The 12336-nt window shown below is 47.0% G+C and overlaps 1 protein-coding gene across 2 annotated transcripts in view; it reads right to left on the minus strand.

Annotated features, from left to right (window-relative positions):
* CCDC9B (coiled-coil domain containing 9B) overlaps nucleotides 1–12336 on the minus strand; it is a 49798-nt gene that overhangs the window by 22379 nt on the left and 15083 nt on the right. For both annotated transcript variants that reach the window (XM_068683649.1, XM_068683651.1), the window contains 2 exons: nucleotides 10989–11138; nucleotides 1875–1949 (listed from right to left, as the gene is read on the minus strand). In XM_068683649.1, the coding sequence (XP_068539750.1) occupies nucleotides 1875–1949; nucleotides 10989–11138 (225 nt within the window). The remainder of the gene's footprint in view (nucleotides 1–1874; nucleotides 1950–10988; nucleotides 11139–12336) is intronic.

The following is a 12336-nucleotide window of genomic DNA, read 5'->3' on the forward strand; positions in this document are numbered from 1 at the left end:
AGAACAGACACTCTACCATGGTTTACTTATGGCATATAGCTAGTTCCTGGAGTGCCTGCAACATTTCCCATTTCTGAGAGGTTGAATTCTCATAGAAGATGCACCAGGCACGTGAATCCCCCCACCTGAATACACTGAAATCAGGATTATGCCTAGGAAATCCTTCTCACTGACAGGGCCAAGAAGGAAGAGACTTTTGTGACCACCAGGCATCCACAAGAGCCCAGGGCTGCTGCCAACCCTGCGCCAGGGCCCACAGGGCTGTGGGGTGCCAAGAGCAGCATCCTCACAGTGAAGGGGCTCTTCACCTTCATTGCTTTCATCCTCTTTGTTTATTACTCCTCATAATAAACCAGTTAAGGGCTCCCACTGTTCAAACATGTAAAGCTTAATGAAAAGGTAGTTCAGAGGCGTTGGAGCTCTGTGAAGCTGTAGCAAAGCATGTGAACAGGGAGAGGTGGGTAACCGAGCCACCAGGTTAATGGATGTGATAGAAATAGAAGCCAGCTGACCACACTGTGTTGTCAGGTAACACTGTGCAACAAACAGCTTAGTGCAGAGCTGAGTCCTGGGGTGTTAATTACCGGTGGGTAATTCATCACTTCATACATGAGCCCTTCCATGCCAGCCACCCTCACTCCTTCCCCATATGTGAATTAACTCCTCAGTGTTGCGCTGCTGATAAAAGCAGAGCAGCAGGCAAAGAGCGACTGAAAGCCCTGTTGCCAAGGAAATCCACCTGCGTGGGCTGGAGTTGGGGTGGTGGTAATTGCTCCTCCATTTCTTAGCTGGCAGGAGCTGGGGGACCTAAGACTGCATCCCTGAGAATGGCGAGATGGGATCTGCAGAAAGGCAGGACCTGCCAGTGCAACCACTGGTCCTTGGGTTAGACAAGAGGTCTAGAGATGCTCTGGAGCTCCAGAGCCAGCAAGGCACAGCAGGTCCTGACACAATAGATCTTGATGTGTCCCAAGACGGGGGCACACAAGAGCTGGGCAGCACACAGTTGGTGAGAGAAGGGTTCAAACTCCAGAGTCAGAGGATAAGGGAGATGTGCTCCGGTCCATCGCCTTGACCCTTAGAAAAAGGGAAGCCAAAAGTAAGGAAAAGACTGAGGCTGATGTCCATGTTTTCCTGTGAGTAGATGCAGATGTAGCTGTAGGGCCTATCAAGCAGGGGGAGCTAGTTCCTGACCCTCCACCCCCTCCTCACCTTGGCTGGGGCACAGCTGTGGTTAACTGGACTGCAAGGCCATCCTTTTGCCCCGTTCTGCTCTGGGGGGCTCAGCTGGAATTAACGGTTACGAGCCCATCTGTGTCCTCTTAATGAATCATGTTGAGGTGGGTCTATTCAATTTGTGCTCCATTAATTAAGAGCATCTGCAGGCTCAGGGGAGCCAGCATGTCCTCCAGGGTTTGCATTAAACAGTCAGTGGGAAGGCCTGTGCTTTAATTTACCTTCATCCTACTCAGCTTCTGTTGAAGTGAGGAGCTGTAGCTAATGAGGCCTGAGACTTTTCAACCCACAAGCAAACGTTTTCTGGGAGAGAAAACAGCTAGGGCTGTGCTTTTGCGCATGCGTAGGTGTGCATCCCGACATTCCCACTGCTGTTCTAGGGACATGAGCGGCCACAACAAGGTGTGATGAGCAGGTCCCTTCTGCAGAAGCTGGCTTTCAAGCCTTACCATGCCTTAGGTGTGTTAGCTGCTCAGCAAAGCTTTGGATGAGGAGAAGGATAAGCAGTGGGGACCACATCAGAGCACACTGCGGCTTGTTTTAGCATGAAGGCAACTCTTATTGACAGGGAGGTACATCCTGCTGGTTTTCTTTCCCAAAACAAGAGTCCCTTAAAAGGGACATTGGGCCTTACTCACCTTCCGGCTGTGCTCACTTTCTGGGCCTCTGTCACTGTCTGATCTCCTCTTCTCTGCTGTTCTTCTCTCCTCTGCCTGCAAGGGCACAGACACAGGAATTATTTCAGGGATTAGCCAAGGACTCCTGGCTGAGGAGTTCACGCCCATCATGACATATTAGAGCTGCCCAGAAAAAATCATCAAAAGAAGAGAGAGTGGTTCCTGGGACTCTGAATCAAACTGATATGGAAAAGAGAGGCTGAAAAGTAAGGAATGTAAGAAGAAAAACAAGAAAAAGGGACGCATTCCTACAAGTCACTCTTCCTCCCAAGCCAGAGATAGAGAAGTGACCTCTACAGTCCCAGTTCTTCTGAGGAAGACCAAATTTTATGTACCTTTACAGATTTGGACCCAAGACCCTGTTTATGATCCAACAGTACAAGAGCTGGGAGTCCATGTGAGATGCAGCTAAAAGCCACCATGGTAATGATGGGAGAGATTTTTTTTGTTCCTGTAAAACACCAAGCTGCTCTACCAGAATCCATCCCCTCATCTACTGAGTTTAGCCACACTGCCACCAGATTTATAGAATCACAGAATATCCTGAGTTGGAAGGGACCAGCAAGTATCATCAGGTCCAACTCCTGGCTCCACACAGGACCACCCAAAACTCATATAGTGTTGTCCAAAAGCTTTTTGAACTCTGACAGCTTAGTGCCATGACCAAATCCCTGGGGAGCCTGTCCCAGTGCTTGACCACCCTCTGGATGCAGAGCCTTTCCCTAACCCCCAGCCTGACCCTCCCCTGTCCCAGCTCCATGCCGTCCCCTCAGGTCCTGTCGCTGTCCCCAGAGCAGAGCTCAGCGCCTGCCTCTCCGCTCCCCTCATGAGGGAGCTGCAGGCCGCCATGAGGCCTCCACTCAGTCTGCTCTTCTCTGGGCTGGACAAACCAAGGGACCTCAGCTGCTCCTCACATGTCTTCCCGTCTAGACTCTTAACCATCTCTGTAGCCCTCCTTTGGACACTGTAAATTTTATGTCCTTATACCATGGTGCCCAAACTGCAAACAGTGCTCGAGGTGAGGCTGCAGCAGGCAATGCAGAGCAGGACAATCCCTTCCCTTGACCGATTAGCGATGTCGTGCCTGATACACCCCAGGATATGGTTGGCCCTCCTGGCTGCCAGGGCACACTGCTGGCTCAGATTCAACTTGCTATTGACCAAAACCCCCAGATCCCTCTCTGTGGGGCTGCTCTCCAGCCCCTCATCCCCCAGTCTGTACGTATACCCAGGGCTGCCCTGTCCCAGGTGCAGAATCTGGAACTTGCTCTTGTTAAACATCATACAGTTGGTAATTGCCCAGCTCTCTAATCTAGCAAGACTGGCAAGCTCTGCTCTAGTGTTGACATCCCTCAGCCTGGCAGGAGGTGAAAATTAGCCTCTCTGTCTTAATGAACTACAAACACTAAACACAAGGCATGCTGTAGACTAGGCAGCTCTTGGCCCCTGTATGGCCCTGGTGATACTGCCACAGCCAAGGCTGGGTTGGGATCATAGCAGCTCTTAGCAAAATGCAGCCTGCAGAGCATAATCTCCTATGAAAGGCTTTCTGCCCTGATTAAATAATAGCCAGAGTGCCACTGGGAGGGCTGCTTGCTGTTGCTCCAGGATAAGGAGCACGTATGGGGGAGATGACAGAAAGGCACCGGCCTGGTCTCCACGCTGCGGCAGCCCTTGGGGCCGGGGGTGTTTGCCTTCTCGAGAGAGGCTCCTGCTCCCATCCAGCCGCTGCCGCAGCATGTGACATTGCAGCACAGCGGCTGCCAAGCGGCACAACATTTATTACAGAGGCCTCTCCCCTGTTTTGTAGCCGTACATGGCAGCCCTGGGGCCGCTTTGCATAAACGCTGCCAGCTCGCAGCGAGGCCTCGATGTGCTGCAGCCCTGGCGGGCCCCCCCTCGCACCCAGCAAAGCTGAGGCATCCCCAAGTTCCCCTCCTGCTGAACCGCTATGGGGCTGGGGGGTGTGTGGGGCTGAGATTATCGTGCTCTTGTTTTGCACAGCCAGGCAAAACTGAAAAACAAAGAGGGAAGTCACAGCACAAACTGCCAGGTCAGCCATTCGAGAAAGAGTCAGTGCAGTGAGGTCCAACCCAGGCTGGAAAGAGGACTTTTATTCCAATTATATTCTATCCCCAGGCTTTACCCAGCATGACAGGGCTGGATGCTGGAAACCTGGGATACTTGTCTCCACACCTTCCAGCTCTACCCAGCCTCCTAATGCAACTCATCCCCCCTGCAGCCTGTTTGCACATACGCTGTGGGAGCTGGAGAATGGATGAACTCACCCCACAGCAGCAAGCAGTCTTTTACGGGGTCATGCATGTGTGCTAAATCTGAGGCACGAGGGAAGCATGACCTTACAGCCAGCGTTCACTGACACTGTACTTGGCACACAACAGCTTCACTGGTCTCACTGGTGTGAAGCTGTGTAAACTGATGCTATGAGGAAGACATTAGCTACATAGTCCTAGGATTTGTCAAAAAAGGTTTGGGAAAAAAAAATGCAAAGAAGGGTGTGTGCCCAGAGAAGCCACCCCATTTTTTTGCAACAGGCCAGGACATAGTAAAAGGCAATACTGAGTATGTATTCAAAAACGTTGCTGTGAAAATTTATGTAACCAAAACCGCTTACCCCCGGCTCAAAGTCAATTTCTTTTCCAGCCCCATGTGAAGGATCTAGCAGCCAGAGATCTAACAAAGCTCTGCAGCCCTAAACTGAGACGTTGCATTTATAGAGAGATTAAAAATGCAGAAAGCTGGAAACTTTGCTTATCTGAGGAGGCTGGCTGGGGAGCAAGGTGCAGATGGATGCTTAGCCTTTGAAGCAACTGTAAAATAAACTGTCCATTTTAGAAAGAGCACAAAGGAACCAGCTGCTGCAGAAGAGCTGAAGCCCCTCTGTCCCTGGAGGAAACAGGAGGATTAAGAGGAGCGACAGGAGAAAAGGAGCATTGCTTGTCTTGGAAATGCCAAAGACAGCTCATGGGGAAACTGAGGCAGAGAGCTGCCTGGGGGTGATTATCATTACATCTGAGTCTGCATATTTCTCATGCAAGCTCACACAAGAAGTGATTTGGCTTGGCCCCTTTACAATGCCTGATTGTGTCCCCAAAGATGGGAACCGGAAAGCCAGAGCATCCGCACAGCCGGAGCGCTGAGCCAGGGTGTGCGTAAGCTGCAAGCTGCGGGGGGAGCAGTGTGTCTCTGCCTGTCTGCAGCCCTGCACAGCTTGTCTTCAGCCCTGTCTTTGCCAAGGAGCAGGGAAGAGTGAGACTGCGCCCAGGAAATGTACTTGGACAGCCTGGTGGAAGGACTGTGCTGCAGCTCGCGAGACAAGGGAAGACGCAGCTGCTGCGTGGCTGGCCAGCCCGGAGGCTGTCCTGCTCTGGGCACCAGCACTTCAGTGCACAACATAAATCGTTCTGTTCCAGGGACACTGTCTAACTCTACATCCTTTTAAACTCCCCTCCTCTCCCCTCAAAGCCAAGCTGCCTTGTTCCTTAGTCTGCTTCTGGTTTTGCTTCACAAAAGGCACTGTGGAAAATAGAGAGAACCAAAAATATCTGGTTCTATCCTACCAGAAAAGCAGGTCTGAACTGTGCAGTTTAAGAAAATATGTTACCTTTGATTTTGTATTGGCTCAGGAGCAGATTTTTGCATTTTCTCCATGCTGCCCCTGAGCTGCTGTTAGCCTGTTACGACACACCCAGGCCATAGGGAAGCAAAACATGTTTTTCTCCTCCTTCCTCCTCTCCGCCCCCAAAATTATGAAATATGACAATGACATTATCAACTCATAGTTTAACTGTTCCTGCACAGCAGGGAAAGAGATGTGAGGAGGGAGCAAAAATCCGAATTAGACAGAGTAGATTATGTTGCTTATCCTAAGATTTATTCAAGGATTTCTCAGCCATAGAATGGTGCAGGGAACTTGCTAGACAGGCTTTGATGTCTCTGATTTACTTCACCGTCGTCTTATTTTAAAAATAAGTGTTAACAAGATGTGTTAAATTAACCTTCTGGTACCCACTTCTCTGGGCACATGACGGTAACCAGAACTCACATTTCTTCTGCAGGAGGAGGTTTTTGTAAGAGCTTAGAGCTGGTTTTCCAGCTCTCAGATCTCCCGCTGGGTAGGATTTTTGAAACTAGCTCAGTGCATGAGGGGATAATTTTTTTCCAACTCTTTTGAAAAATCTGCCTACTAATTGTGATGCCTGAAGGGAGCTAAAGGCTTCTCAGCCACTCCTTCTGCCTGTCCCCACTTCCCACGTGCAGAGCAGCGTTTCTCCTGCCCCAACTTTGGTTCCTTTCCTCTGCAAGCACGGGGGAATCAGACACATCTGCATAAGTCCCCAAAAGCAGCTTTTGTGTCTCTTGATTAAAAACAGTAATTTTTGATATATAATCCTGGGAAACTGTTAATAAAGTGACAATTTAAGAGCTCTGAAGCCGTATCTACTGTCCATTTAAAAGATGATCTGTAACCTGCTAATTAATCATTGTGCTCCACTGGTCCTGGGCTGCTAGCTTGCATCTCTAACGTAGTAATGACACTGAAACAGTGCCAGAGCATGGAGTGACTTCTTAGGAAAAACAGAGCTAAATATTAGGCATTATCCCTGTCCCTGTGTGCAGGAAGAGTCCTGATGGGGCGAGAGTTAGGGGCATTCAGGCAGGGTGGGAAGAAAGGTTTTAAATGTGGCATCACCAAGCCAGCAGCAGCACTGGAGGCCATGCAGCTGTATTGGGCTGATGTATTCTGCAAAGTGATGGGATAACTTGTTCTGCCCAGCTCTGTGCTACCAGAAGTATCATACCTAGTTCACTGGGTAGAGAAAAACAGGGCTCAATATGGCAGAGTAATATGTCCTGGACTGGGACTGTTTTGGAAAGGAAAATTATGAAAACATCTTTTTGTTTCTTGCATTTCCTCTTACGCACAGCCTTCGCCACAGCTGTGCACTGCCAGCTGTGATGTGGTATAGGACTGACAATGTGGCACTAGCTAGAAGCACCCAGGGTAGTGAGAATGGGAGTCTTTTGTTTGTTTGCTTAGCTTCTTCTTAATGGATTTCATCGTGAATAAAAATAGAGAAAAATGTGGGATAGCAAGGATGGTCTTCAAATGTTATAATAGGTTATATTTAGCAAGTGCAGGAAGGAGGGGCTAGATTTGACAGTGGCCAGGCTACAGGATGTTACTGAAAGGAAAGCGATGGGTGTGATCCCTCTCCTAGGCATTGCAAGCCTCTGTGAGGAGAGCACAAATAACCCAGAATGAGCAGGGAACCAGCTGGGCCACGAGGGGAAAAAGGCAAAAGAAGGGACTGCACTGGGATGGCGAGAGAGACTGAAAGCTAATCCTCAAACTGGGGGTCTCAGCTGAGGTCTGAATCAACAGCTACACCGGTGCCCCATCAAGCAGCTGACTCATTTGGGGAGAAAAATTAAGTTTCCTTGGGGATCAACAACTAATAAAAGGGTAGAAAACAGAAAGTGGCAAGAAAATGTCGGTTTCCACAGCAGATTAGCAGGGGTGTGCCACTGGAACATGCGTTGCTCAACATGCTCATAAATGGTCTGGAAAAGGAGCTGAATAGAGAGATGACAGTTTGCTGATGATACTAAATCATCCAGGGCAAAGAATGTAATTTGCCAGCAAAGAGCTGCAAAAGATCTCTTGACATTGAATGCCTGCATCATAAAATTACAGATGAAATTCAATATCAATAATACCAAATAACTCACATGGAGAAAAACACCTCTTCTTATATTCAAACACACAGTGGTGAAGTCTGAATTACGATTACCACTCAGGAATGAAATCTTGGTGTTATTGTGACTAGTTCTCTGAAAATGTTAGCTCAATTATTTTAGGAAAAAAAAATAAAAATAAAGGCAAAGGAAACACAAAATTGTTAGGACAAGAACAGAAAAGAAGCTAGAAACATCACTGCATTACTGAGTACATCCACAATGAGCCCACAGCTTGAATACCATGTACAGCTCTGGACCTCTTGTATTAAAAGAATTTAGTAACAATAATACATATATATTTAAAGACACAAACAAGGGCAACAAGGGTGATCAAAAACACTGGAATTCTTCCTCACCAGACATGTCTAAATAGGTCTGGACTCTTAAGCCTGCAGAAAAGATGGCTGAAGGAAGATGTGAAACAGGTCAATAAAATCATTTGTGCTTTGGAAAAGTGAACAGGGGATGATCTATGTCCTGCTTCCTGTGATGCAAAAACATTGGATGGGTGTTACAAATTCTAACCTTCTCTCTGCATTGCAGTCTTCCAGTGCCTCTTGGAGAAGCTCATTGCTCTTAGGCATGGTACATGAGGCGTCCATGCCTGGTTTCATTTTTTCAAGCACTATCCCAAACAGCAAAAAGAAGCACTTGTTTAAAACACTAATCCTCAATGCAGCTTAGGAACAGCTGAAATGACAGGGTGTGCCAGACCAAGCCTCACATGCCTCAACCAACCCAAGATAGCACGATGTATGAGATGCCAATGTGCCAATGTGATCTGTTGCTTCAGGCCCCATCTGCCTCTCCCAGATCCTGGGAAAAGGTTGACCAAGTGCAGATGGAAGAAAGTAGCCTGTAGAGGTGACTGTGAAACCCAAACCCTTAACTGTCTTTCAGCCACATCCTTTGAGTCACACCTTGCAAGGTGCCTGCACACTGAGGGATGGTTTCTGCCCTGGCTGTAGTAGCTGTTGGCTGGAGTTACACAGTTAATGTGGAAATAAGAAGGCATCTTCATTAGCTAGGGAAGAACAGGGCTTGATCATTCTAGGGAAATGAAAGCAAGCAAATGATGGAAGCAAAGAAATCTCCTGTGCTCAGCTGGACTCTGAAACATATCCAATTGGTAACAGGTATTGGAAACTGGAGTTTCAAACATGCAGCTTTATATCTTTTTCTAAATTTTAAGAGGAATGCAAAGAACAATGACAATTACTACCATAAAAGCCCATTTTTAAAATGATTTCTACTAACCCCTCTGTTTCCCAGCCCTTGGAAGTATGCTCTTTGAAAACACCTGTGCCTTCTCCCTGCCTCCTGTGCAAACTGAGAGTGCACAGATCCTGAAAGCACCCTGAAAGCTCCCCTTCTGTTCTCTGTGAGCTTCTGAGAGGCTGGGAGAGGTATGCTGCAAAGCTCAGTAACAGAAAGCAGAGCACATTTTTTTTGTGTGTGCCAGCAAGAAGCATGATGCTATTGCTAAATGGGTCTTGTCAGTGACATGAGTCCAAGGCTGCTGTTGAGCCAGACTTTCTGTCCTGCCAGCAGACAGGTGATCAAGTGAAACTGATCTTTCCTTTCAATCTTAAGTAGCACTGAGGGCACGCATTACTCCTTGGTCTGTTGTTTAGTAGCTAGACTTACACCAAGCCTCTGTGGCTCTCCTGTGCTCCCAATAGAGATCCTTTTCTTGTTCAACCAAGGCATGAAGGCCCCGAATGGCTCTACACAATCTCTCTCCCTGCAGATGTCAGCATCCAGCAGGCCTCCCTCACAGCCTGTTGTTGCTAGAAGAGTAACAGGGCTTTGGTCCTACCCTCCACCAACTGAGCTTTGGATTAAGGAGGAAAAAAAAAAAAAAGGGTAAAGATTTTAAATGAACTTTGGTATCTGAGGAGGAGCAGCATGGAGTTGTTTGCATTCCCCGGGGATTATCAGGATTGGGTTCTAGCCCAAGCTGGGTGAAAGAGACCACTGTGACTATATACAGTTGAGGAAAGGCGAGATGACAGTTACATGAGTTTCTTGGACTGCTATATGAAGGCAATTGCATTCACTGGGATTGAATTTAAATGAGTGAGCTTAAATGAATGGCAGCAGAGCGGGACCTGAAAATTGCAGGAGCAAGACCTGAGACACAACCTGTGCTCACTCACCAAAATCAAACCAGCCAGGCATCAGGAACATCACACTTTCCTTGCCAATCTACAATTCAAAGCATCAAATCTTCAGTGTTTTGTGTAGAAAGGTGTGGGAAGACATGGCTTTAAGCTGGCACAGCTGTAGGCCTGCTCTCGCACACACTCTTAGTCTAACCACTTTGAGATCCATACAAGCACGGCATCACCAAAAACACATAGGATATAGGATATGTGGACTCAGCCTCAAATTTCACGTTTTATAGTAAAAGGAGACGAGATATTACCTTTCCCAGGGCTGTCCACACACTTTTAGAACAGAGCTCAGGATATGAGATTTATGGTATTCAGGGAGTTGCTTGGTAGCTATAAGAAAGGAACTCGTGGGCTTTCAGGGTCTAGGTAAACTCTGGGGAGGAGGAGAAGCTGAAGATACATGTGGGCAGTTGGCGGATGGCTGGCTGCTGTCCCAGAGAGGGTGCTGCACAGGTCTCCCAGTGCTCCTGGGTATGTTTGGCAGCCACAGTAAGTGTTTTCTTTCATAGTCTTCACTGGCCCTGTTTGCTGCAGGCATTCCTACTTATCTTGCAAACCCTCGAATAGGAAAATATCACATGCCTCTCTGTGTGTGTGTAAAGAGGAAGGTATTTGCAAAGAGGTATTTGAAATATGCTTCAAAGTTCAGCCAGCTCACCCAGTAGGCTATGGTGAGGTGCAGCAGGACTTGGGTTTAGAAGCAAATATTGCCCAGCTCCATTAACTTTTAAGTTGTGCAGTGTGTCAAGAGGACTCACAATCTGTTGTATGGCTCCAAACAGAAGGCAGTAGGAGACAGGGGTCATTTGTGAGCTTCATGCCACATATCTGGCAGTGCTTTCATCAGCCCTCCTGAAAGAGCATCTGGTATTTCTTATTCACCTTGTACGTTTAAAAGCAAGCTAGCTCTAGCTAGGAGCACAGAGAAGGGAAATGGGATTGTAGCCTTTCCCCTTTCACAGTGATAAAAGCCAGAGAGTTTTACGATGATAAACTCCACACTTTTAACATATAGTCTTTCCCAGTGTCCTGTTGCTGGACTAGCTCCTAATCTGTCCCCATGGCACTTCACATGCCAGCAAAACTAGTGGACGCCACTGATTCTTTGCAGTCCAGTAATTCACAAAGCACTTACTTTTTCCTTGTTATCCATGGTGATGGCAATCTGCATCCTTCTCCCCCGGCGGAAAGCCACCAAGTGGTCTGTCTCCTCTTCACTGAGATCTGGCACTCTGCCCGGGCCAGGGAAGCACTCGGTGCGTTTCTCACTGACAATCCGCTTGCCCTGGAAAGAACAGGATGAGTTTAAGGACACTTCCATTAGCCCTACGCAGTTCCCTTCCCACCCCTGAATTGCACAGGATTTTGGCCTGGCAGAACAGAAACATGAGCCAGGCTTCTTTGTTTGTAAAGCTAGAAACTTTAAGGGATATGTAACATTACATAGCCTTGTTTAACTGAGTACATACTACTAGGTAGGGTGGGATTTCCCATATTCAGATGTTTTGCAGCATGAACAAGATTGATATTTTCATTCTGGACAGGTGAGCCACACTGCATTTTTGTCTTTGACACACATACGAAGTTGTCCTCTCAACAAACAAAATGTCTCAGTAAAACATGAGGCTACACTGGGGCAGAAACCTATAGGGTGAGATAGAAAAGAAATAGTGGTGTTCTCTCCATTCTTGTCTGCAGAGCAGTTACTACCCCAAAGTGTATTAGCACTTGATAATTTATTATCTTCATAATCATTGTGCATCTGTATTTCTGGGATGATTTATTCAGCAGAGGAATAGTTTAGAAAACTGATATATAAACTCCTTAAACAAGGGCAGTTTACCCCCTTTCACATATTATTTCCAGCTGTTTGTATCAGCTCATGTCTTTACTGCATGGATTTACATCTGGTTCTAATTTTGTTAATTATCTTTGTAGCTGGTTGAGCTCCAGCCAATGCCCTCAGCCATCACTTCCACAAAATGAGTACATCTTTTGTACAAAAATACATACTTTTTCTCATTTAAAAGTATCATATTTCAGTTCCATCATGTGCCTTTTTATTTTTGTCTTATGGGGAAATAAAATACTTGGTAAGTCATCTCCATTTTTATCTCTGATCTTTTTCTTTTCTATTCTATACGATTCTTCTGATCAACTCTGTCAGGGTTCATCCCTTAGAAGCTTCCCTCCCTAAAGGATGGTACATTTTCTTCTGGTTTTCTCCCTGGACTTCCACACATACCAGAGTCTTGATTTTTATGGGTCTCAGAACCTCCAAGCTAAGTTCAGTGAACCTTGGGAACTCTTTGTCGCTACGAACTTCATTTCAAAAACAAATAGTACACACTGACCTCGGATTTGTATGGAAGTCTTGCAAGCATCAGTGAATTTGCCATGAAATATGATATCAAGATGTCTTGCATTAGCCTCATCTTCACTTGGCTCTGCCAGAAGTGCAGATGTTAGCATGGAGGGAGCCT

This window comes from Anas acuta, chromosome 5 (genome assembly GCF_963932015.1).
Source record: "Anas acuta chromosome 5, bAnaAcu1.1, whole genome shotgun sequence".
Lineage (NCBI taxonomy): Eukaryota > Metazoa > Chordata > Aves > Anseriformes > Anatidae > Anas > Anas acuta.